The sequence below is a fragment of the Chrysoperla carnea genome, chromosome 2 (genome assembly GCF_905475395.1).
Source record: "Chrysoperla carnea chromosome 2, inChrCarn1.1, whole genome shotgun sequence".
Lineage (NCBI taxonomy): Eukaryota > Metazoa > Arthropoda > Insecta > Neuroptera > Chrysopidae > Chrysoperla > Chrysoperla carnea.
Genome location: NC_058338.1, coordinates 23,745,013 through 23,772,439, shown reverse-complemented (window position 1 = coordinate 23,772,439; position 27,427 = coordinate 23,745,013). Strand labels below are relative to the sequence as shown.

The 27,427-nt window shown below is 29.9% G+C and overlaps 1 protein-coding gene across 2 annotated transcripts in view; it reads right to left on the bottom strand.

Annotated features, from left to right (window-relative positions):
• Window positions 1-5,246: 5,246 nt before the first annotated feature.
• Window positions 5,247-27,427, bottom strand: part of LOC123294039 (mediator of RNA polymerase II transcription subunit 13) — a 72,711-nt gene continuing 50,530 nt past the window's right edge. The window contains exons 3-12 of one of the 2 annotated variants that reach the window (XM_044875103.1): window positions 18,048-18,132; window positions 17,895-17,978; window positions 17,037-17,185; window positions 15,900-16,374; window positions 14,239-14,400; window positions 11,928-12,639; window positions 9,719-11,845; window positions 8,804-9,394; window positions 7,384-8,573; window positions 5,247-6,414 (exon numbers count right to left, since the gene is read on the bottom strand). In XM_044875103.1, coding sequence (XP_044731038.1) covers window positions 6,282-6,414; window positions 7,384-8,573; window positions 8,804-9,394; window positions 9,719-11,845; window positions 11,928-12,639; window positions 14,239-14,400; window positions 15,900-16,374; window positions 17,037-17,185; window positions 17,895-17,978; window positions 18,048-18,132 — 5,708 coding nt within the window. In that variant the 3' untranslated portion in view covers window positions 5,247-6,281. The remainder of the gene's footprint in view (window positions 6,415-7,383; window positions 8,574-8,803; window positions 9,395-9,718; window positions 11,846-11,927; window positions 12,640-14,238; window positions 14,401-15,899; window positions 16,375-17,036; window positions 17,186-17,894; window positions 17,979-18,047; window positions 18,133-27,427) is intronic. The other variant, XM_044875104.1, reaches the window with a different exon arrangement.

Here is a 27,427-nt window from a genome sequence, read left to right as displayed (position 1 = left end):
GACGCAGTTAAATCTAATATTTTACGAAAAGTTATGGAAAAATGTTTTAGAAAGAGCATGGATATGTAAAATATACAATGGTCACCGTTAATAAGATAAAGTACAACTAAGCTAAAGTATTTTTCCGTTAATATTCGATTCAAAGTATGAAGTTCATTTTGCGTACCTTTCACCTTATTATAATTTTGAAGAAAATCGAAGATCCATACGGACGAATGGACATATTTTTTTAATCATTATTCGAATTTTTAAAATGTTCCCCATTCTTATAAATAAACTGTTCTTATTCAAGTTAATAACTGAAAAGTTTGTGATCCTAGTTACACAGAATATTAAGACAATTTTCATAAGAATCCATCGTTAAAATGTGAACTATTTAGAACAAATTCAACAAATCATAAATTGTACGTATTTATTTTAATTAAAAAAGAATGCAATTGTCTGGCCACGACAACTATTATATTAATCTACTATGTTCATATGCCTTTGGAAACATTTGATTATCTTTGGCTGAGTTCACACCTGGATTTGAAACGTACATGCATTCATTCATTTTATTTATTAAACACAAAATATAAATTTTTGTTTGTTGATTTGTCGTATATATGTGTATGTTTGTAGTTTGTATGTATGTATGTATGTATGGATGTGATCTGGTTGTATCGTCATCAATTTGACACATGTACACGTTTCTGCCATGCGTGCTGTCACAATTGTCCTATTACATCAGTCTAAAATCTCAACTATACATATTTATTTACATGAATCAACCAATAAAACAAACATAAATACTATACAATTTCATTTGTTGAATATACCGATTTGGAATCAAAAACTAATTATATTACTATTTATTTTCGATCAAGTCGATAATTTATTTCTTTCTTTCATTAAAAGCCTCAAATCTTTAGTTAGATAATATTTATCTATCAATAAGGATAGCCCAAGGTCCTTAGATGTATTAGAAATAGTAAAAGTCATTGCATATATCCTATTGTATCCTCCAAGGATCAATGTCAGTGTATTTCTAACTTCAAAAAAGTTTTTAATGCTATAAATACATTGCTTACCAAAACTTATTATTATCAAAAACAGCTTAAAATCAGAAAAATATTCAGAGGTCTTATATTTTCACATTCAAATTAAGATGAGCATTTCTGTGGGCTGTATTATGTACATATATTTTATATAATTTTATTTTAATTTTAATAATTTAATGTTATTGAAGAGGATTGCCAAAACAATCAAAATCGGTCTAGCTAATTAATAAAAACTTTTATAAGTCTAGCTAAATATTTTTATTGTTGGATCCTGAAAGGAGTATATTTTAACAAAATGCATTATTTTCACAGATGATAATTCTAAAAGAATTATTTTTGTATTAAATTTGAAAACGTTTCCGATTACATAGTAAATTAATTTGTATAATTTTCCAAATCGGTACATAACATGTAGGCTATGAACATAACAATATTATTTATTTGCAACAATATTTAAAAATAACACATATTAGATCTGTTTGTTGGAATTCCAAATTGGATGTATTTGTTTATATGATATTGAAAATATACATCTTTTAAACTAAATGGAGAGAGAGACTGATAATTATTAAGTTATTGCAAATAATGTTTTTTTGAGAATAATAGAACTTCAGAAAGAGACAGCTGTTATAAAATAGTTTTTAAGTAATTTTTCTTTTGGTTTTCTTAATTAGTAAGATTTAAACACTCATGAATTCTATGGTGTGACTCACAATTGCCCATCTGAACATGTTACTCGTTAAGTAGGCAGATTTAATTTTTATGTTTAGTTCAGTTCGTACCCTGGTTAGATTCGATATACGTCGGAAACTGTTTTTAAACAGTAAATACCATGAAATTATTTTTCGAATTATTATAAAAATTTAGAGTTGAACATAATTGCTTTATTTTAATTTAAAATTCTTTCATTCTTAAAAAAACATCCCACACAATGTACAAATTCAAATATGACTTTTTAACTCGCAATTCAGGCAAGCTGTTACTGTTACTTCTGATCATGGAACTTTTAGAAATGTAATAACAAAATTTTTATTCACATTGAGTTGATTTCTGATAGGGAAATATATTTATTTGTAACGAAGGTAAGTTAGACTTTATTCATTCATCTCTTATTCTCTTTACAAATAAATATATTTTCCAGTAAGCTAAATGTTTAATAATAAATTAAAATATAAAGTTCCAGAACGCAGCATACTTATGAAACTTTTAACGCAGCCTACTTATAATATACACCTACAATTCGTTTTTTTATTGTTTTTATATTTAAATTTAGTCCTAAAAATAATCATACGTTTTATAAATGTTTCTCTGTCTGTCAGATTGAATAATCATAACCTTGGTTAATTGATACTATTCATAAAGACCATTCACACGACATCTTAACACCAATAGTTAATCAGTTTAATAACTCCGGCTTAAGAGCTAGCGTGTAAGTATGTACAATATTCTATTTCAATTTTTGCGTAAATCATCATATTTAAATCATCACCATTGCATACGCCATTCTCTTGGGATTGGAAGAATTGAAAAAGGAAGTTTATCTATCCCTGGTATTTAAAAGATGTAAAAACATAAATTTTATGATAAACAGACCTCAAAATGTATATGAAATACAACCAAGCAACACTGGTAATAACCAATACTATTCTATATGCATGTTATTATGAATATATAGATTTTCTTCAGATCAACAATCATTGTGGCACTAAAAACTGTTGATTAAACAGTTCTTACCACACCATCACGCATGATAATAAATTAGATAGATTACAATATATGAATATACTTAAAATTTAAGATAATTCTTATTCAAATTAATTTTGTTTCAAGAATTAACTATTAGTTTTTTTTAATAATGTTATAAAAAAACAACCTTTTTTTAAATTTCTGCTATAATACAAAAGGTTAATTGATTTCATTTTTTTAGGGATAATTTATTACAATAAAATTAATTGTTGTTATATCAATGAATACTTAACATTTAAATTTGTTCTTATTTGATATAAGTAGCTAGTTGGTCGATTTAACTGCCCAGATTTATTAAATCCAATAACAACACTTCAGATGTTTTTATATTATGTTTTGTAATATGAAATCTTTACTCCAAATTCCAAATGAATTTTTTCAAATTGGAATTAATTTTTCGAACATTTGATTGGTATTTTTTAATAAATGGATTATGGTAGAACAAAATTATATTACGAAAAATAAATAATTCGAATTTACTGTCCTATATACAAATTTTTAATTATCTCTATACTGAAATTAATTGATTATAATATTTTTAAGCTATTTACATTGTATTAGAGCTTTAATTTTATAATCAATTTAAGCAATTAATATTTTATTATACAATCCTTGACTACACCTCATCATATCTTATTGAAATTTTTTTTTAAATTGTGTAACATATTTCTATGTACGAAATATTACCTTAGCTTGTATTTTAAATACTGAAAAGTACTTAAAATGTTTGTTTTTAGAGAAGTCATGCTTAAAGTGAAACTTTTTTTTATTAATTTCTTAAGATTTAACAAAATTTTTGATTCTAAACTTTAAAGAAATTTTGGAAACAATAAACGAAAAATACTGATCTCTGCCGATCATAAGCCGATTTAATTACAAATTTTAAATTAACCAATATAGTTTAACTTTTCATATTGATAGAATTCCATGTTTTTAATTTTTTTTTAATTTCACAGAAGTGCACTGACGTAAATGACGAGACTACACATTAATTTACGATTTGTGATATTTATTTAATCGTAAACTGCCACTGGAATTGCTGTAATTCAAGTAATTTTTCTATCGTTTAAGAAAAATATCTTATTATTTCATTAAATGAAAATACAAAAATATCTACTTAATTTTACATTTTAATGTGCTGTGCCATATTTTTTCCCTTAACCTTGTATAATTGCGATACACAATTATATATGCATCCATACAATTCTATAATTAAAGTAGTGTATCGTTACCATGGAAACGAAACTCACGCACGGAGCGAATAGTTCTTTTTTCTGTCGCTAGATGATCCTTCTTAGCATTAAAATCTCATAATGATATTGGAATCCTCTCCATATAAAAATTTAACTATATTATTAGTTAAAAATAATTCTATATCACTTACGAGCATTATAATTTAATTATGCTGAATTCGCACAAAGAAGTTTCACTTTAAAAAATGTATGCTTCAATACTGAAAACTACTATAATTTTATTGTACAATAATTTTATTGAACCATAAACACATTCAAATCACGTCTCAAGTAATACCAAAAAAATTACTTTTATTTCTACAATAAAAAAATAAATTTGTTGTTTCTCTTATCAATTTCAATATGATACCTACATTTTTTGTTTGTTCCCAATGAAAAAATTAAAAATTTGTTAAAAAGATTTTTTTATCAAAAATAAAACAAACTAAAAAAAAAAATGTAACAATAAAAAGTATAACCACCTCATTATTCATTATAAAACAATAAAATTTAAGATACATTTGTATAATTAAAAAAAATAATATAATTGGTATAAAATATTTATAATTATTTTTGAAACAATTTTTTTTAAAAACATTTTTGTGAAAGTAAATTTAAAAAAAATTCGAACACACAATATACTATACAGTCTGTAATGAATTGAAGTGGATTTCACATAATACATAATTGTTTTTTAACAAGGGTATGTACTCTGTTAGATACATTGTGAGTAATGAATTCGGTTATTTAAATTTTTAACTTCAAGGCATTTGTCAACCTTACTAAAATTCACCATTCGAGACCGCCACTATTGAAATTAAACCCATAATAAAGAATTACAATCGAGCAGAGTTATTCGCTTTTATCATTAATGAGTTCGAATAAACTCCAAGAGATAATTGTAGAAATAAATTATTTAAATGTAACTATGCGAAAAATCACACATAATATTAACATTATTTTCCGGAACACGATAAAATTTCATAAAATCATTAATTCACGTAATCCCTTATTCACATTTAACTCACTCTTATTGATGAAAAATCTAAAAACTTCCATATATACAAACAATTATTTTGAGACATAATTCCTTTAAAAACAACAGTTAAATAAGTTTAAAAATAAATCTAAAAGTTTTAAAATTCATAAATAAGAAATAATTTAAATGATGACGAAACAAGTTTTTTTTTTTAAATTTCAACTAATCAATTAAATTAAGTATCTTGAATTTTGTTAGTTTTTTCGAATCGGACATGTGGTTGAATATCGAGATATTAGGGAGACATTTATGAAAATTTAACACTGAATTGAACAGAACTCACAACGTATACAAGATGTCCCTGACTCGATGAACATAGTGTAAGAGCATATTCTTTGGACAAATTTAAGTCGTAAATACCTTTTATATTTTTGTCCAAAACCCAATAGTTAAGGAGCTATGTGAAATATTAAATTTAATCAATAAAGTAAGGATATTATTGAAATAAAGTAGTTTAATGTTTTATTATTAAATATTTTTGTATTGCTAACACAAATGTAATTAAAAAATCAAAAAAAAACTTTGGTTCAAAATGTTCCCCGTTGTTTCATAACACATTATTGCTCTTCAATTACTAGAAGAACAATAATGTGTTATGAGGCAGCGGGGGGACATTTGTGTTAGCAATACAAAAATTTGTAATTAATAAAATATTAAACTACTTTACTTAACAATGCCTTTACTTTATTGGATAAATAGTGCATATAGCTTCTTAACTATTGGGTTTTGGACAAAAGTACCTTGGGCGACTTAAAATTGTCAAAAAAAACACCGCTAAGCTATGTCCATCAAGTTACGGACACCCTGTATATCGGTACATACTCGTATAAGTAAATAGATCTCGTATTAATAAATAGTATTTAGTTAATAATCAATATATTAATTATTAAAAATTTACTTTTTCTTTAAAAACATGATCAGATAATGAAGAGAGAAGAAGAAAAGGGCTTTTGTAACAACACTACACAATACATACAAATGGGTAAAACTTTTTTTTTTGGTTTTTGTTTTTTTTTTTTTTTGTGAATATAATAATAATGTGATAAAAACATTGAATGAATTTGATGAGGAAATGATGATGTTAAAATGTGAAAAAATGTTGTTTTGGTAAGTTATCATTAAATTTGTTTTTTTTTATAAAATGTAAAATTTACAATATCTTTTGTTTGTTTTTGTTTTTTTTTTTAATTTTTTGTTTTGTTTTTAGAATTGTTATGGTGAAACTTATAATAACGATGCAGTCATGTGATATAACTGCATTAACACCTGAATATGTACTGGTAGACAGGATAATCGATCATGTGTATTCGAATCGAGTGCAAGCCATGATAGTGCATTGTATCCTTCAAGCACGTACCTGAAACAAATTAATTTTAAATGAAATATCTCAAATAAGAAAGATTATTATTTAATATACAGAGCTATTGAATTTCGATAATTAGAATTCATTGCGCTTAACCAGCCAACCATTTTTCCCTTAATTTATTTTCTCTTATAATATCCACCTTGGGAATAATCCTATTTTATATTAAAGTTGACAAAAAAATAAAGACAAAAGCCAAGTTAAAAAAAAAAAAAAATTCAAAAAAATGTAAATCATGTTAAAATTTAACAAAAATTCGTTTTAAGTCCTATTTAATATAATAGAAGTTTTTTACTATAGGTGAGCTGTGATAATTTTCCATACACAAACCATTTCCGGTAAAATTGAACCAAGACAATCATAAGAGCCCGTATATTTTTGCATAATTTTAACTATTTATATCTCTTAAACGGTACGGTAAAAAAATATATGTTCTTTTGAATAAATTTAAAAAAAATAGTAAACTATGAGCCTCGACCACTAAATGATAATATATCAAATTTTTAAAATTTTATTAGGAGGCTTTATCAATAGTAATTTTATTAAAATTAATTTGGCACAAATATATTCCAAAAAAGAAATATATGAACAAAGTTAGATTTCTGTGGGATTTCAATTCTTTGGTTCTTAATTTGATTGATATTTTTTGATGAAATGAATGTGATTAACGTAAATCCCGTAAATTAAGTTTGTCGAATTTTATCGAGTTTTGGCACAATTCATAATCGATAAACTTATTTTCTTGAGAACTACTGTATTAAAACAGATAAGAGAATTTCAAGGAGAAAACTAAATTAACAAAAATTAAGATTCTTCTTTCTTTTCAATTTTAAAACTCTTATCTGCTCGAGTTGAGATGAATTTTTCATGTTATATGTATTTTTAATATTCTATTTCAAATAATATAGTGCAATGTGCAATTTATAAATAAAACAAAAAATAATATAATAAAATAATAAGTACCTTAATACATCTGTGGTAAACTGAGAATCTAAAGGATGCACTGTCACTGAGGATTGCTGCTGTAATAAATCATCTGAATTTTGTTGAATAGAAGGACTGTGCAAATGTAATGCATTCTTAAGGAATGTGGGACAAACTGATTCTAAGTGAGGACATGATGCCCAAAACCATGTTGGCATTCGACCAGTGGGTGCAGTGGAAACTAAATACCCAAGTGCCAAAGGTTGCTGTAATAATGTTCCCACTTCTTCTTGTTGTTCACCACTGCCACGATTATCTCCACAAGGAAATGGACTGCGACCAGTACCACCCATACTAGGACTTCCCGGACTGGGGCTACCACTTTCTCTTCGTGGACTACCGTTTGGGCTGAGTCCACCACCAGGTCCAGTTTCTGGCCAACCATTGAATATTTCATTAAAATCATTCATACCATCAATACCCTCAGGCATATCATCATCATTTAATGCACTGAATAATTCATCGTCACCAAGTTCTGGACCATTGATATGCTGTTCATGGAAAGCTGTTTGCGAACTTTGTGTGGTTGCACTTGTTGGAAAAACTAATATGTGTGTGCAACTAACATCGTGTGGTGTTGATAACTGGCAATTAACACTCGCTTGACTAAATCGTTCATCAGGAGTGAATTGATCTGGCATTAATCTAAGAGCAGAATCTGGTTCTATACTAACAAGACAAGCACTTAATATACAGGGAACACCACTGGGGTACATCAAAGAACACTGATCACATATTTCTTTTAAATGTTTCGATGCTTTTATTAATGCTTTTCGACTTAACAACCAACTCCATCCTTTAAGTTCACCATGCCCTATTCTACCTATTCGTCCAACAACCAATCGCCATGGCCGAACACTTTGTGACATCACACCTAATGTAAAGTCCATTAGTCTTTGTAATCCCATACGCCGTGCTGATGCCTTTTTTCTTCTACTTCTATTTGGAACATCAATATTTATAACACATGTTTCTAATATTTCCCCTCGTTCGTCTGTCGCTACCGCCAGTAACCAACTTTGATCTTCTGATAAACAATAACTCAGGTACAAAACGGAACATTCTTCACTACTTATTTGTCCAAATGATTCAGCTGATTCAGTTCGTTCTTTTAAAGGTGCAAGAATATAAGGTGGTGTATATAGTTTATATGGTGCGCGATTTTTATCCTGTAAATAAAAATATTTCGTTACTATTATTAGAATTAAAAATTAAAAGTCATGTATTTAGTATTAAAGTCTTTTTTCGTTTCAAGGTGATTTCTATTTGGTAATGAAATAAAAATTCTAAAATAATTTTTGAAACATCAGCTCCGTTGGATGAAAAGTATCATTTTGTTTTGAAATGAATATAAACTCATCTTTGCAACTAATAAATTATTTAATAAGTATAAACTTACGTCTTTATTTTTAAGAAAAAGGTCTGCCATTGCTGCGGTTCCAAATCCAGTTAATGATTTAATATTTGATGTATGTACAAGTAAACGCCTACATTGTGAGAACACATTCAAAGCTAACGCTTTCATATGATCACTCTGTTTAGCACGACTTCGATTTTTACCCATATCAATTATACTTTCTTGAGATATTATTTGCACACTAACATTCGATCGTACATGTTCTGGTACAGCATTTAATACAGACTGAAAGCATCGTAGTAGCGAAAGACACGCTAAACGTTGTAATTCAGGCCGATCTGTACCCGTCGTAAATGGTTCTACTAAATAAATAACAATTGACGGCGGTTGCCCTTCATCTTCATCGTGAGCCATGTCACCGAGGGATGCTGGTGTTGTTGACGTGTTAAATGAATCAATTTCGCTTGAACCCGATTCACTTTTTGGTGTAGCTGGTGTAGTAGAATCATTACTGGTGGTAGATGATGGAACTATCGTTACTGAATTATTTGTCGAAGGTCCTTCTGGTGATTCCAATAATGTTCTATCCATAGGTACTTGGCATAAATGTGGCGCTAAATGATGTCGACAAACCTACAATAAGATAATAAAATAAATTTTAAATTTGTAATCTACACTAATGTCCGATTTGTGTAACACCGTTTTCAAATTCACAAATTTTAAATTCATTTTCACCCAAGCGATTTCACCATAGAATTCTTAGATCAAGTAACCCATTGAAGCTGAGTTACTGAGAAAATAAACCATGGCTAACTTATTACTTTGCAAATTCACCTAACATCTGCTCTATATAATTTAAATTAAAGCTAGGAAATTTTACTAGGAATTTGGTAATTGAATTGTTTAATTGAAGCGCATCATTTTTTTTATGGCATAAAACCAAATATTTTAACTTACCTGTGCATATAATTTGATCATATCTGATGTTTTATTATCACCAAGAGCATTAAACCATTCGTCAATTGGTTCTCCAGCTAATTTTGTTTTCGCTGATTTACCAACACGAAGAATACCATCCCGTAAAACTTTTGTGATTGGACTATGTTTGCCAAGTTTACAATCCTCATACGCCGTACTTAATTCCTTGAAGAACTTCTTCACTTTCGTTATAATTGCATCATTATCTGGTGTAACCACGATATATGCAATATCACGTGAATATGAATACGGCTCTAAAAGGAATTTATCCCAATGTTGTAGTGCAAATGGTGATAACGATAACCAATCTTTATCGTGTCCAACAATCAGTGATGGTATTGGTTGTGGTTCACATCGATCATCAGTACCTCTACCTGCAAGTCTATGGAATTGTCGCCATGTTAATGGTCCTTTTACTGTATACGGTGCTTCCCATAATCGTGTCGTACATTTCTTTTGAATTGCTTCTTGTAATAACGGCTGTAAAGTTCTCATAACGCGTACAATATCTTGATTACAATGCGGACCTGCCGCTCGTAAAAACGGCCACCTATGTACGTACATAGACCCGCTAGTAGATTTACCATCTAATGCCAATGCTGTAATTTCATTACCGTCATTTAATTCTAAAACATTGACGGTGGATGTGAAATGTGGGGATGATTTTCCTTTAAACATTTTTGATGCACGGAATAAGGAATTACTACTAGATTGTACTATAACACATTGTTCGCGTATCATTTCGATTATGTTTTGTGGTACTGTATCGATCTGCTCCTTATTTTCAGGATTTACACTTGTCAGTAAACTTGTTAATAATGATGGTTTTTTACGTTCAGCAGGATCTTCTGCAATACCAGTGATTTCAAGTTCGTCTTCGTAGAATAATCCAGATCGATGAGATAATTTTCGATTTACGATTGCTGAGAAACCACAACTGCATCGAATTAAATCATCATCGGTAGACATGTAGCCTCCAGAATTATGATGTTGTGGTGGTGACATCCCACTTGAATATTGGCCACCCATTCCCCCTCCTCCGCCTCCCATTGGAGAACCAGGTGGTAGAGCAGGTACCAAGTACATTCCAGCATCTGCACCTCTTATATTTCCAACTACTTTTGGTCCAGCATTACACACACATAAAGTACAACTGTCGAAGTTATGATCACGAAATATATTTAGCGCGGTATCAGCCAACAGAATGTTTACAATTAGTGAGTCAGCTTCGGGTTGTCTTTGAAGTGACGGGGTTGCTGGTTCCACAGAATTCAACGTTTTATTGAGATAAGATGATGCTGTTGATGTTGCCGGACTTGGTAATTCATACGGTGGTGGGGGTGGTAGGGGTGGACAAGGCGTTCGTCGAGGTAAACTTGTGGTAGGTGGGTGTGTGGTTGATGGTGTATTATTTACATTATTTACTACAGGTTGTTGTGCAGCTTTTCGCCAAGATGGCTTATAAACACAATGAGGTGGGAACACCACAGGTGGTAAATTTTGACTTGGGAGATTTGTTAATGGTGCATATTTCGATGATCCCACCATTTTACATATAACTGGTGGTTTGAATACGTAAGACCAATCATCGATTGCCTCTTCCCGTGGACTACCCATTAATGGATATATTTCCTGTTTAATTTCAATTGATTCTAGATTATTTGTACCGAAATCTAATTGGCCACATGGTGAAGCTACAGGATTATGTTCCAATGACGGAGGTGTTGGGAACATTTTTGACAATTCTTCTTGTCGAAGTATTCCCGAACTGCTTGTGTGTGAATTTAATATACGTTTTGTATCCTCTAATGCCCCAATCGATTTATTTGATCCTGGCGGTGTATGTACTTGTAGTGCATCATCACTACTTGTATCATCGGAGTTATCGAATATTTGTTCCAAATCTTTGTATGAGGGTTGCAAACCTTCCGCTGTAAATAAATCAACGTTCGGTTTACCATCTTTATTTTCTTCTTTGACAACAGCTAATGGTCCACGTTTAAAACCGTCTATATGAGATGCTCCTGTTACATTTTCATGATCATCAAAATCGTAAGGATCACCTGGTCTCTTCTGTCCTGTCGTCAACGGTTGATTACTGTCAACCTAAAATATAAAAATTAACCATGAATTTTAAAAATTTTATAAACTCGATTGTGAATAGCGACTTTTTTTGTAGAATACTAACCATACAATCAATCGGTTCTTTTTTAATTTCAGTTTTAATGAATATATTTCCACAACCATTCACATCATTATTTGTTTCTGAGAAAGTTGTTGGTCCATTACTATGTGTTTGATTCGCATATAAATCACCATTTTTACTTTTCCAACTGATCGATGTATCACCTTTAAATCGTTTTACCGGATGATGTAACCATGCTTCTAATGTTGTATAATCATAAAGTAAATCTAAGGGCTGTTCATCTTCTAAAATAGCTGTCTCATAGTCTCGTGATGAAAGTACCGGTCTTTTAAATGATGGTACAACAGTCACATTATTGTTATTTGTATTTGTATTACTATTATTATTATTAGGATTATTATTGCACGTCGACAATGAGTTTACTGGTGTGCTGGTGTTTGATGTAGCTGCTACTGACGATACACTTGGTCGTGGTTCAATACTCGCTGGAGGTGTTGGTGTATGCACTTGGGTTGGTGGACCAGCTGAAGCTGGTGCTCCTGATATGTGTTGTGGGGATAATGTGGGCATCGTGTGCTCACCCCCACAACCACCCACTGACGTTGGTTGTTGTGAATTTGGATTTGGCAGTGGTGATGGTGCTGCAGATGGTGGTGATCCTACGCTTGGCATTGGTGGTAATGAATCAGTTTGATTTCTGGAATATGATGGTGGTCCACCTTGGGGTGTAGTACTTGATTCAGGTTGTTGTTGCCTGTAAATTAAAATTTTAATGTTTACATTTTTTGTTATTACTGGCTTTTTTTAATTAATTAATATATAAGTGCTTTCTTGAAATAAGTGATTTATTGCCAAATTTCCGTTCCCATATGATGGATGAAGATTTTTTAAATTTTTACAATTATTAATTACAAACATAAATCTATATGAGTGATACATTTTTTGTTAATTTTCATTTATTCATTAATTTTATAGCAAAATATTTTTTTTTTTTTTTTAAATACATTCAGTCACAATAAGACAATATATGTATACAGGGTGTAAAGGTGGCTTTATGTCCAGAAAAACGTTATCTGGCAATGTCATATTAACGAAAATTAATGTTAATGCAGCATGTCCTATAACTACCACAGAGCACAATGATAGAGAGTAAACAAATTGCCCTACTTACTTTCTTCCATACATCGTTCTAACTAGTTTAGATTTATATTGCCCAAGATAAAACTTTTTTTTACCTAAATAAAATAATTCAAATTAAGTTAAAAGATTTTTTTTTTTAATTTACCATCAAACCATCAAACAACTGACTTAAAGCGATTTTGTGATATTTGAAAAAAATGACTCAAGTTACAATCAACGCGACTTCCGATTTATTGTTAACGTTCATAATTTTAAGATATTCTCATTTTAGTAATCCTTAAAATTTGGAAAATATGTTAACATTGGGCACAAAATGCCACTAAAAGCCACCTTAATAAGGAGGAAGATTTACTAATCATATATCCGAAAACATAACTTGGACAAAAGTAAACATGGAACAAATTATACACCGTAGCTAATGTATTCTCCGCCGGAAATCTATTTTCTGTATCAATGCAACTTTCACTCTCTTGAAACTTCCTGGCTTAATTCGAATAGTTTGAAGAAAGTATGTTGTTGTTCGCTGAAGCTCAATTTTTCACAATATATAGTAAAGTTTTTTTTTTTTTTTTTTTTATTTATAAAATCAAAGGTCCGCTAGGAGGAATGTAATTCAGTTAGGTAGGTATATAAATTGTATTTATTTCTGTAAGTGTTAGTTTTCGGATTTATGTTGATTTATATAATCAAATGAGTAATATAATTTTTGAATAGTTCCGAAATGTCGTCACACACACAAAAAAGAGTAAACATAACTCTTAAAAAGAATAAATAAAATAATAAAAAATGTAGAAAAGCCATAACACATATGATGAATAAATATATTATTTGATTAGTCGATGATGTCCCATTAAAAATGATATAAATAAACATATTAAAATTATATACTGTAACATATTTACAATTAAAATATGAATACAAGAAGAATTTCGATGAAACGATGCTGTAAAACCCAAAACACCAAGCAATCTGCCCCTGTGATTAGAAATATTAGTTCAAATTATATGCAAAACATCATAAATTTAAATATAGTAAAATATTAATTTTTTTAAATAATTAATTTATGAATTTAATAATAATTAAATATTATGTTGTCTTGCTAAAACATTATTTTGATTATTTTTTATGTGTATTTTTCAGTGGAATAGAATGTTAGACGGGTTACATGGCCGGCAACACCACCAAGCGAAGGAGGCGGAGACGGACTACCAACCTGTCCACAGGGGGTGGAGTAAACTCCGGTAAAGGTAGCGGGGGCGAACGCCTATGAAATGGTATTTTACCACTGCTTTTAGAGCTACCTTTATCCCCACTGCCACTTTTGCTTGAGGATTTTCCAGATGACCATTTAGATGAACCAATGTATTTTCTACATCTGAAAATATTGGTAGTTACGACGTGAATTTACATTTAATATTTTTAATTAATGAGCACCATATAAATTATATAAATGTTTCAATATATTATTTTCTTACGGTTTGAGCATTTATTAAGTCTATCTTTTTAGATAAATAAAAAAATAAAATATTTTTTGTGTAGATGAAATTCATTTGTTTTTCATATTGAGTCTTCCATACGCTTTTTTACCCTTTTTTAAAACCATTAGTCAATTTTTATATTAAAAACATTCCACAATATTTATTTCTAGCGAAAGTTATCACATTCTCAAGGTATTTTGCCAAAAATATATAGTAAAAACATTATATATATATATATACAGGTAATAATCGGAATTGGAATGCTATCAATATAAACGATTTTAATCTAACAGGAATAAAAAAGTTTTGAAAGAATATGGCAATGATATTCAATAGTTTTCAAATTTACCTCAATGAAAATAGTATTTGGATTTTCAGGAAGCCAACTCGTAGCCCGGATTTTAATAAGTTAGTATGGAACGATTTTTTTAGTTGTGTAAGACGAATAACTAGGTTCAAATTCCTTCTCAATAGTTTATGTGAATTGTACAATTCTTTACGGGAGACGTAAAGTAAATGAATAAGTATCAAGTTATTGCAGGCAGTGGTGGGGCAAGAGCTAAATTTGATATGGGCAAATTATATTTTACGAGGCCCTATATAGGCGCACGACTACAATTTTCATTAAAAAAATTATAGATAAACAAACGAAAGTGATGGGGGAGCGACATATTAAACATATTTCTCGCCTGAAATGGGACATCCTCACTTTGACAAATGTTTTCCCGTGACGCAACTCCAGCAAATGTGGATAGACTAAATAAAAAGCAATTAAGAGAACGTGGTGTAAGTACATGTTTTATTGAACATCTTGGGCTCATATTTACATTGTTTAAAAACAAAATTTCGTAGCTTTATTTTTCAGTTATTATACGAACCACGAAAAAAAAAGGCCAATCGCAAATCTTGCTAAACTCTTGTTTTGCAGTGTTTGTTAGTGATGACATCTATTGAAGAAGGCTAAAATTATAATAAAGTTGACAATTCAATCCAATCAGTTGCCTATGAATTGACAGTGGAATGAAACACAAATATCACAGACAATATACAATTTATCGTGTACTATGATGACGAATAGATATTTTTTCGCCGCATTCTGCAATGCACGGCCCAAGACCCCTCTAATCCCTAGGTGGTCACTTACGCCTACGTCGCGTATAAATGAATTTTCCTACGTGTACCACTTTTTTTTTTTGATCAGTTTATACCACTGATTCTACACAAATATTATCTTTATGAAAAATTCCAAATATTTTATTTTGTTATTTACATAAATTGTAAATAATTAAACTGTAAATGTAACAAATTATCACAAAAAAATTTACAAACATAAAAATTAATTACATAATTTAAGCTAAATAATTAACTAATTAGCTTGTAATAAAGAAAAACTTACTTTGCGCATGTACAATTTACTCGATTTGTAGGTTCAGTGAAATCCCAATGGCCGTCATTCATTTCGTCAAGTGGTAGAGTAGCAGCTTGAGGAATGCCATGTATGCATTCTTGCCATACACTTTCTGGAAGTTCACTTGCATATTCATCAATAATAGCTGTAGATTTGGTTGTGGTAACTGAAGACTGTGAAGTGGAGAATGGGGTTGGAGTTGTTGATGGAGTTGTAACAGGAGATGTGGTGGGATCTTCATCCATATCTGTTACTAAGACATAACATGAAGGGTATCGCATCTTCATCCCACCAACAAGCACTTCGACGATAGGTGGTGGTGCATCTGGATCACCACGGATTGGAGATCGATAATCTAATGGAAAGAATCGTTTCCAATCTTCAAGTAATCGTGTAGTCCAATCGGCTGCCCGATATGCTTGTCCAGTTAGTACCCCAGCCAATCCAAAGGGTGCTAATATTACTGAAAAAGGTAATTATAAAATATGATTATTAAAAATTACTTTTGTTATAGTATTAGACTAAACAGGTCTTATTTATAAGTTGATTCAATTTTAATTTAATTTGTTTTGTATTAACCCCGCGGATTCGAAAATATTCACTAAGGCCATTTAAAGGACAGTTTGTATGAAGCATCACTGTTTGAAATCATTTAAGATTCCAAAGGAATTTAAATCTCAATGTTCGACAAGACGTTGGAGATATAATGCCTTTCAGTGGAGGCATATCCGAAGCACAAGTTTTTGCTAATAACAGTAATTTTAGAGGCAGACACTACTATTTTCAAAGGGTTTCAGATATTTTATCAATGATTTATGATGTTAAATTATCACGAATTTGTGAGGCCCTGGGCTAATATTACTTAAGAGCCTGTCTAATTACTCAATTAATTTCATTTTATGGAAAAACTGTTTTCTATAGTGATGTAGGTTTGCATTTTTTCCCTAGTTTTTCGATTTTCTGCTCCCTTTGTAGCTATTTCATTTTTTCAATCTCATCTAATGTTTTCAATGGATGCTGGGGGCCTTTTGAATCTACGGGGCACTGGGCAGTTGCCCAAACAACCCTAAAAGAAGATCCGCCCCTCCACAATAGTATTTTGTTAGAGTAAAAAATTTGAATTACCCGGTAATGCTGTTGGTACAGTTTGTGCTTGTAACAGATGTTTTCGTCCTAATCGCCTTACAGCCGGATGCCGTCGAACATCCACACTTGCACACACAGTGCTCTCTCCATGTACAAAAAATGCAAATGAAAATGAAAAATGGGTTGAGCTGAAAAAAATATTTAAAAAAATTAATATAAATAATGAAATATTATAATGATTGTATGGTGAGTATGTTCCAAAATTAACCCAACATTTGAATTTTACACCATTTATGCGTTAAGTGTTGCCAATGAAAAAAAAAAGGGCAGTATAAGCTGGGAGAATGGTTTTAAAAAATTTATAAGATTTTAACAATAATGCATGGTTTGATTGGTAGCTAACAGTTGTATGTAATTGAACCAAATCATAGAAGTTAATGTTGTTGGATTTTTTACTTTGAGATTAAGCCCGCGATCTCCACGTATTGGGTAAGGATATTAAGAGCTCTATCAACAAAGATAAATTTAACCAAATTAGTCAAGAAAAAATTCGAAGATATTTTTAAAATGAAAGCGGATTTTAGAATTTTCAATCCTCTATCGAAGGAAATTCCAGGTCAGTAATCATAATTTGGAGATTCGTATTATGAAAGAGGATTCGATATTTTGAAAAATTTCAATGGAAGCTCAAAGGCTCCCGAAGACAGTAATCGACACTGATAAGTGCTGTGCGATTAGGGAGAATATTTATACACAGCCACTGACGACTATAATTTAAAACGTGTTTATGATTAAAGTTTAAAAATTAAAATTGATGGAATAGGATTTAAGTGATTAAATATTCGTTTAATTTTTAGTTGATTATTTTGAATAATATTAAACGCATCGATTATTTACCTTGCACCCGTTGTTTTGTTGTCTGCTGAATAAGGTTGAACAAACCATTTTCCTAATTTGATAAAATCTCGCGATAAAAGACATCTGGAAAGAAAACGATTTTAATTAATATATCGCCAAAAATACTGTAACTAAAATTATTAATTTACATACCTTTCTATTAAATTATGAAGAGCTTTGAAAAGAAGTGATCTACATTCGTAACTTAATCCACTTTCCCATGATCCTTGTTCACCCTCTGCAAAGAAACAAAAAAAAAAATTATTTTTATGACAAATTAAAATGCTGGTGGGATATGTTATAAATAGTTTTTCTTTTCTGCACGTAAATTAGCCATTAGCTAGTTAGCTATTTGACGCACTAGAAAACAGTGCGGCAAGAGAGTACTTATCCTGCATGAGCAAAGAAAAATTATATTAAATAATTTCATAAGAAATTCTTTAAGTAATTAATAATACAAATTATATATCAAATATCAATATAGTTTTAATTTTTATCATTTTAGTCATTACATTTCTGATAAATTAGTAGCATAATGAGTTAATAATAAATGAAAAATTTATTTACACATTTACTACATAATATCAATATGAAATTTAAATAATGCCAAAAAGGTATTCATTATACGATTTATCTTACCAAAAATGTTTCGATAGTATATAGTATGTTTTGTCCGAGGTTTCGTTTATTTTCAAAGAAAATCTCTTAGGTCTGAAAAATCGATGACGAATATTGAGTGTGATTTAACTCAACTCGACACTAATGCAAGTACTGCATACCGGAAGCAATTTTTCGGAACACAGTCTTTGTTTCATACACACAGTTTTCGTTCCATTGTAATGAATCATGAGATAAAAATCAACAGGTGTTATAACTTAGATAACTAATTTGATTCACTTTATATAAGAGAAATTACACATTTTAGAAAAATTCAACTTTTCGCAAAGTTTTTTAACACCTAGCTGAAATATGTTAATCATCCCCTAGCGTTTCATGTCGCGAAAATTAGAAAAAAAAATACTTTCAAATGAGCTGTAGGTGATCTCGATTCGACTATTTTCCTCTGAGGTACAGTTGTTTGTTATTGAATGTTTACAAGTTACAAAAACTAATTGTGATTTTAAAAATTTGTAATGAACTATTTTTCGCGCGCAAAATGAGTGAGAAAAGTGGTTCTTACTAACGGGCGTAGATAAATATTTGTAAAGGATTTTCAATGTTTCGAACATCATTTATTTTGAAGGTAAAAATCTGTGATTACAACTTAAATTTTTATGAGACTTGGATGATTTTTGCATATTATTGTTGCCTATTGTTTTGTAGAAACTAAGAAAAAAGCAAAAAGTCTAATAAAACATTTATTTCAAATAGACTAGACATAATAATAAACCTAAAAAGACAATTGTGTATATTATCTGTGCCAACTTTCACCTAATTAAAGCAATGTAGTTAAATGATAATGGAGACAAGTATTTACTTATTGTTCTATTTTACTGATTAATTTTAAACGTAAAATTAATTTAGAATATAATCAAGATATTAAAGATATTTTTGGAATAATTTAATTTTAATCTTTCATGATAATTGTTGTCAATTTTAAAAAAAATAAGCAACAAAGCTCCATCATATCTCCCCTTCGTTGTATATTTCTCATTATGCTTTTTATTGAAATAGGACTTTTGTCTTTTCAAGAAAAGAAAACGGGAAAAATTATTTAAAAAAAATTTCTATGAAAAAAATTAATCATGCTCAATGACGGATTTTTCCGAGACTAAAACTGTATTCACGTGTTTAATAAAATAATTTATTTAAATTATATTTGAAATCGATATTACTTGATATTTCAATGCTAACGATATTTTATTATATAATTGCATATATGCTTGTTTGTTTCATTATGTGTTACGGTAAATGAATCAGTTCATACTTATTTGTAATAAATTATAGTGAGGAATATCGTAAAGTTGAAAGGAGAATAAATATCTGATGTTTGCGTTTATTCAATTGATATATAACATATATATTAGGGCGGTCCTTAGCAGGGATGTTTCCGAATTTCTTTGGTCCCAGGGGCTCAAACGCTTCTGAATAGATTACCAAAATTTCCTTGAAAATTTCAGCTCTTAACATTAACTCCTTAAGAGATAATCCGCATTCCAACTTAATTTTATTATGGAAATAACATAACATAATTAACGCTCTGCTCTTTTAAAGGTTATTCGAGCTTAAAATTTAATTTTTCGAATAATTATCAATATTTTAAATGCTTTTTGTGTATTTAATTTATAGGTATGTATCTGCTTCGACACACTCCAAGGCTCTTTGTTTACTAGCTCTTCAGTTTTAGACCAGATACTTCGAAAAAAAGAAGTTTTCCTTATTAACCGAATTGTATAGGTATCACCCCTCAATATTTTGCCAGATAAATTTTTAATGGGTTACAAGAAAGACATATGATAGAAACCGAAATTTGTCCTGGCTGGTTCCTTTAGGACATATAAAAGTCAACTCAATTTCATACCTGTTAAGAGATTTTTATCGGTAGATCTGGTTAATTTTTTTTTTGGGCATTACCAATTCTAATTCAAAGCCGTTCATAGAGGAATTTAATTAAAAAAATTTATAATTCATATCAAAATGAAAATCACGAAATGAAGACACAGCAAAAAGATTAATCAGGTTTTTTATCGGTAAATTAGGGTCATTTGACCTCAAATTAACTCGATTTAACGAAATAATATATTCTGTTCACCCTCTTAAATTTGCATTGACATTTTTATTTTTTAATGTCATTACGCAATAATGTTATGTAATTTTTATTATACGCTGTTATATATGAAATATATGTTAAGGTATACTATTTTTAGTCCCAATTTTTATCGCGTTGTCAGACGGACAGACAGACAACCAGAAATGGACTAATTAGGTGATTTTATGTACACCTATACCAAAATTTTGTTCATAGCATGAATATTTTTAAGCGTTACAAATTTGGGACAAAACTTAGTATACCTTCATATATTTCATATACATGGTATAAAAATATAGGGTTTCATTTAAAAAATGAAGTTGAGCACCATTTAACCCAGAATTTATCCTCCCAAAAATAAACATGCATTAGGAATTGATCAATACTTTCAAATGATCAAACTTTGGTTTGAAATAATTTTTTGTATTTAATTAATTAATTTATTTTTTGCAAATGTCAAGTTAAAAAAAACATATATATATAAATTTTTTAGCACATGAACAGAGCGTGTGTTTAACGCAACGTCTTCATAACGATTTTCCACTCATGTACATCTACTTTAATATATGACAAGTGACAATATATGCAAACTATTGTTTGATCTATAAATCGTCGCGTCGGCTTCGACGTAAAAGATTGTTCATTTATTATTTTCTAATGATAGCACATAACACGTTATGAGTAGTTAAATATTCCATTTTATTACTTAATAAATGTCCTTAAAGTCTAAACAATATGACGCAACGTTATTGATTTTTCTGAAACAGCTGTAAAATTTTTTTTTTTTTCGAAATATTGATTTACTTTTATAATTAAGTCATACAAAAATTATATATTAACACGAATCAGTTATAAATTCAAGAAAAAACTATTAAGGTTATTCGATTAGCACACAATACATTTTATTGCAACAACGATGCGTACCATTCAGCATTTGTTCGATATTTTCGCACACGTAAATAATACTAGATTATTGTTCTATTTTTCAGTTAGGAGATACTGTGCCCAAAAAATAAGTTGACATTGTGTTTATTTTGAAAATTCTTTATTTATTCTTCTAAATCAATTTCATCCCCTTTAAAGTAATCCCCTCCCGATGCAATACACTTATACCAAAGGATTTTCAAATCTTCGAAACACTGGTTGTAGTCACTTTCCGAGATTACCTTCAGTTTCGTTTTCGCTGCGGCTTGAATTTCCTCTATCGTATCACAACAGTGTCCCCGGAGCGTTCTTTTGAGCTTGCTGAACAGCCAGAAGTCGCACGGCGTCAGATCAGGTGAATACGGGGGTTGCGGAACGATATGGGTTGAGTTTTTGACGAAATGATCACGAATTATGAGTGCAGTATGGGATGGTGCATTGTCGTGGTGTGAATTGTCTTTACACAATTCCGACCTTTTTAGGCGGATAGCGATATGGAAATGACGCATAACGTTCAAATAATATCCCTTATTGACTGTTGGGCCGGGCGGAAGGAATTCATAATGCACAACAAACGCGCGCAGTTTAAATTCAAATGTCACCTTATTTTATGGACACAGTATTATATCCAATAATTTTATTGGAGAAAATCAATTTCAACACGGATAAAAATTTCCTAAAAGATAATCCTGGGGATGAGTTGTACAACCAGATCATCCTGATCACCAGGTGCATCGCGTAAACTTTTGAACATAATATTTGTGGTCAGCGACCCTAAAAACCGCCTAGTAAGAAATTTGGACGATTTTGTTAATTATTTATCAAGGAATAAAAGGTGCACTTACAAAAATGCATCCTTTCGATGTCAAATAAATGTTCATGGATTGTATAGAATCAAAATAGATCGCAAATTTTATATTTGACTTCTTGAATCGAATGAAAAAAAAAGTATCTCAATCTATTTTTCTCGAAAAAAAAATCTCAAAGCTTTTTTAGTGTGTTCTTTCGTCTCGCCTAACTAAATCAATTGATTTAGTTTGCTTTCATCTTTACCTTGTAGTAGTGATAGAATAACCTTTTTTTTTTTTTGTTACGTATGAGTGGTATTCTAGTGATGTAGTTGATGTAGTGATGATGTTGACAATTGTAATACGGAAAGTATAATAGTAAGTAAGTACCCTTCGATGGTTTTTTTGAAGAAATTTTTTTCTACCGTAAGTATGTGAAGCATGTATTGATAATATTTCTTATTAACGATCGATACATAAAAGAGTTATTTGTTTATATTGGTTGGTTTTTCGAAGGCGGCAGAGTTTGGTGGCGGCATGACACCGGCGTGTTGTTGAGAATCATGCATGTGCGGCGCGGTACACACAGGTAGTATATAGTGAAGTCCGTCAGTCAGTCAGATGATGATGGAGGTAGTTCTATTATGATGATCAATACACCGCGCAGCAATGTGCGCGGCGGAATGTCGAGCATACACCCCCGCAACCAGCCGAACCATCATCATCCATATATTATATACATTAAACGTACTTTATACAGTATACTCTCTCTAGTTTACTTGATGTTCTTCACGCAATCTATATCATATGCACGAGTAAACAACATTGCTAGAGCTTGTCCACCCTATCATCAGTTACCACTTTGTATCTGTGTTTCTTTTGTCCTTCGCTTATTTTGAATACTATGACTATGAATATCATCGTCTTCATTGTTCCTACCGAGTACCGATTACTATTATTTACCACTGGATAGACATTTCACTTTTTTGTAAATTATAGCACGAGGAGAAAAAAGACGAAATCTGTAAATTTTGACCTATAGTACCGATTTTGATGAAAACTTTGGGATTAAGCTTTTTTCACCCTCTAGATCAACCCTTCTAAGAGGTGGAAAAAAAATATGAAAAAAATGGTAACGCAAATCCATAAAGTGATGAAATCTAAGCAAACGTGTCATTTAAGTATATTTCGAAAAGCCAATACTTTCCGAGTTATTGGCTATTGAAATTCAAGTATTTAACGTTAAATAACTGAAAAATTTGACGTTTTTGAAAAAAGTATATCATTATATTTTTCGTTTTAAGCATTTTTATCAAAAAAAGTTATTTTTCGAGTTTCGAGTATATACCAACTTAAAATAGACACCTGTATATCAAAATGCTTTATTTTCAACAATGTATTCAAAACCCAAGTTTTTTTGGGGCATAATATGTAAGTATGAATAACGCTACGTGACGAAAAAAAAGAGAATATCTTTCTAACCGCACAAGACGGATTAAAGTATACAGAAAAAAATTCATTATTTTTAAAACAAACAATTCTTTATTTGAAACCCTTCAGATTTGCCACAATTTCAGCACAGTCTTATATACATATCAAAATATTTAAAAGATTAACTGTGTTAGTTGTTGTTTGCGCTTTTGCGTTTTAAAATGTAACTCTACGTCAGGTTAAATGGTTTCCATTTTCGCGTATATTTTTTAAGTAACCTTGAAACTTTTTATCATAGCATACTTAATAACCTAACGTCTAACGTACAGTTAGATAAGTAATAACATTATCAAATAATTATGTGTGATTAATAACAAACACTGCAAATGATTCCACAAAAAGTTAATATTATTCTCTACACTGAAACAAAATTAAAATTATGACAACCTCACCACGAAGTTGGCCGTTTCATATTGAAATAAAGTAAAAATACTTTCAAACAATTGCCTAACGATTGGAACAAGTACAGTTAAATACAGTAGAATCTCGATAAGTTAAAGTCCAAGGGAAACACAAAATATTTTAAGTTATAGAGGTTTTAAGTTATCAAGTGTCTATGTTAGGTAAAGGTTAATATAGAGGTATGTACATGTTTCTATGTACCCTAGTTAATATAGAGGTATGTACATGTTTCTATGTAGTTACTGAGGGCCTATACAGAGATTATTTATTTAAGTTATAGAGGTTGCGTATTTTAAGTTATAGAGGTTTTGGGCTCTGATGGGAAGGGAACATAGTATTTTTTGAAGTAACAGAGGTTTTTATGTTACCGAGGTTTAAGTTATCGAGATTCTACTGTATTTGCATTTACAATAGAATTGAATTCAATTTAAAATATGAATTCATTGATACAAAATCACTGAAGTTAAATAATCAAAATCATTACTTTTATGAAAGAGATTGATTTTAGTTTAAAGTTATGCATTTTATTGATGGAAAATAAAATTGTACTTAGTTGGAATATATAAGCGTGTAAATAAAGCGAATCGATGAATTAAAAGAAAATTTCTTTGCGTTTGCTTTAAATAGAGTATTTGGTTTTTATGATCGCATATCTATCATGTCTAGTCCATATGTGATTGAACCAATTTCATGAAGATTGTGGTACCAGTTAACAGATAGTTTTAAATGAACATATTGATCATTTTTATAAGATTAACAATATTAGTTGATAATTATGATAGCACAGTCGATTAAGCTGTAGACTAAAGACACTAAAATCAATAGTAATTCATTTGTAGCTGGTTCAAATTCGACTTGATGAAATTTTTTTTTTTTTATAATAAACCTATTAGCAGGTATAAACTTTTTATTTTTTTTTAAATGCTCGTGTATTTGTGACAATCACATCAGTATTTTGTTATAATATTTATAAGTGGTAGAACAATAATATTTGACTGTGACTCAAATTTTTATTTAGAATAGATACATTTTGATAATTGACATAAAATCTTACCAATTGAAATTTTATTAGGTAAAAATTAACCAGTAACGTAACGATACGATCGTAACGGATACATACGAGTACTCAATTTTTCGTTACTTTTACATCACTTAAAAATATAAACAAACAAAAATATGTTACAATTTCCTAGCAATAGATACTCTTTTATCAAAATACGTAATTGAAATAAGAAACGATTATGTTTGCGGTTACATAACATCTTTTGACTAAAATGTTAGAATATGTACAACAACTTCCTATTCACATTTGTTACACTATTACTAATATATGTTAAACCACATACATAACGCATCTTAGTCTCGTAAGCTTCATCAACTTACAGTAAGTAGTAACCTTGTTTGTTACTATGTACATTACGTATACGGTCTTTGGTTGCTGACTATACCTGCGGTTCCCCTTCTAATTCGACATTTATAAATGTTATTCAAATACATCACAGAGCTATTTTGTAAGAGCTTTTTTTCATAAAAAATAAAAGTATATTTTAGATAGAAACCTTATAAATTTGCTATTTTCTTACATTTCGGTGTAACGCAAGAAAGTGAATGATATTATTTAACCTTTTAGTCATATTTTCCCAGAAAATATAGACTTATGCACTGTATCGAAGGTCAAGAGAACAGGAAAGTGAGTATTTTAAATGTGTTTTATGAATTCTACCACACGATTTATAGGGTAACGGATCTCCTATATATATAGTATATACATTAGAGATAAAACGGATAGTGGTTTAGTCGGATACCAGATACCGGATATTCGACGAGGTACGAGGCCGGAGCGCCAATAGTTTTTCAATTTCCGTAGGAGTCCGTAGTTTTGTGTTTGAATGATTAACAAGAAATGTCATCATCAAAAAAACAGTAACAAATTATAGTATGTATTATATGGGAATATCAGTTATGTGTGTGTGGCATGTATATGTGGCTATCTATGAGTGGCTATCTTTCTTTACTTACATGACGTAAAAAATTAAACGATTGCGTAATCAATACTATCTATGTATAGTATTTCAACAATTAATTCAGTCAAATGTTTATTTTCATTGTATTTAAAAAAATTTCAAACAACTTACGTAATAGAGAAATTCCGAATAAATGTTATTACGCATGATTGTTGCAAAAAAAAAAAAAACAAAGTCAAATTTTGTCGACAAATGTAATAGAAATATCGATAATTTTTTTTCGCATTTCTTATCAAAATATGAAAAGACCGTAAAAGAGATGACAAAATGTATTTGACGTCATATAAAATGTTTGCCATAAGAATTTCATGCTAAATTCTGTTTTGCTAGAAAGAGATAATAACATATCTTACATGGCTTCTATCTTGGTTGTTTTTATAGTTATTCGAAAAATTAATTTTTATTGGTCTAGCCTCTAAAAATCGCATCCACCACAAATTGATACATACATAATATTATTGTTACGCTTTAATGAACGTTTATTTCTTGTTATAACGTTGATGAAATATTCATAAATAGCCCCCGTGTTTATAACTTGATGGAATTTTTAATTCGATTTATTCAAGTAAAGGTAAACTCAAGCGTCCACCTGTACTAACCAACTACAGACATTTTAACTTTTAATTTAAAACAGGGAATATATTTGTTAGCATTATTATTGAAGCTTAAGGCAATATTAAAATAAATATGATTACTTACACCCTTACACCCCTATGTTTATGAAATTTCTAATATTTATTTACCACATACAGTATGTCGCATTTGAGATGAAGACATTATTATATTTTCTTAACCGAAATTTAAACCCAGCCTACGACAAATTGACAAATAAGGCCGATTCTTAATACACATTTTGCTTAACAATTAACCAGAGATGGTTAGAGATATCGAAAAAAATTATTTAAAAAAGTTGCTAAGAATATTTTTGTTTTTCGTTTTGTTTGTACAAAATTCGCCAAATAATGAAAAAATTAAATTTATGCGAATTTAATGATGAAACTCGGTGTATTGATATAAAAAAATACTCTAAGCCGTATCACTAACCATCTTTGTCGCTAGACAAAATATTTAAAATCGGCCCTATTTGTCAATTTGTAGTAGTCTAAGTTTAAAGTTCTGATTTTGGTTAAGTATCTTAAAAAATGTGACTCATCA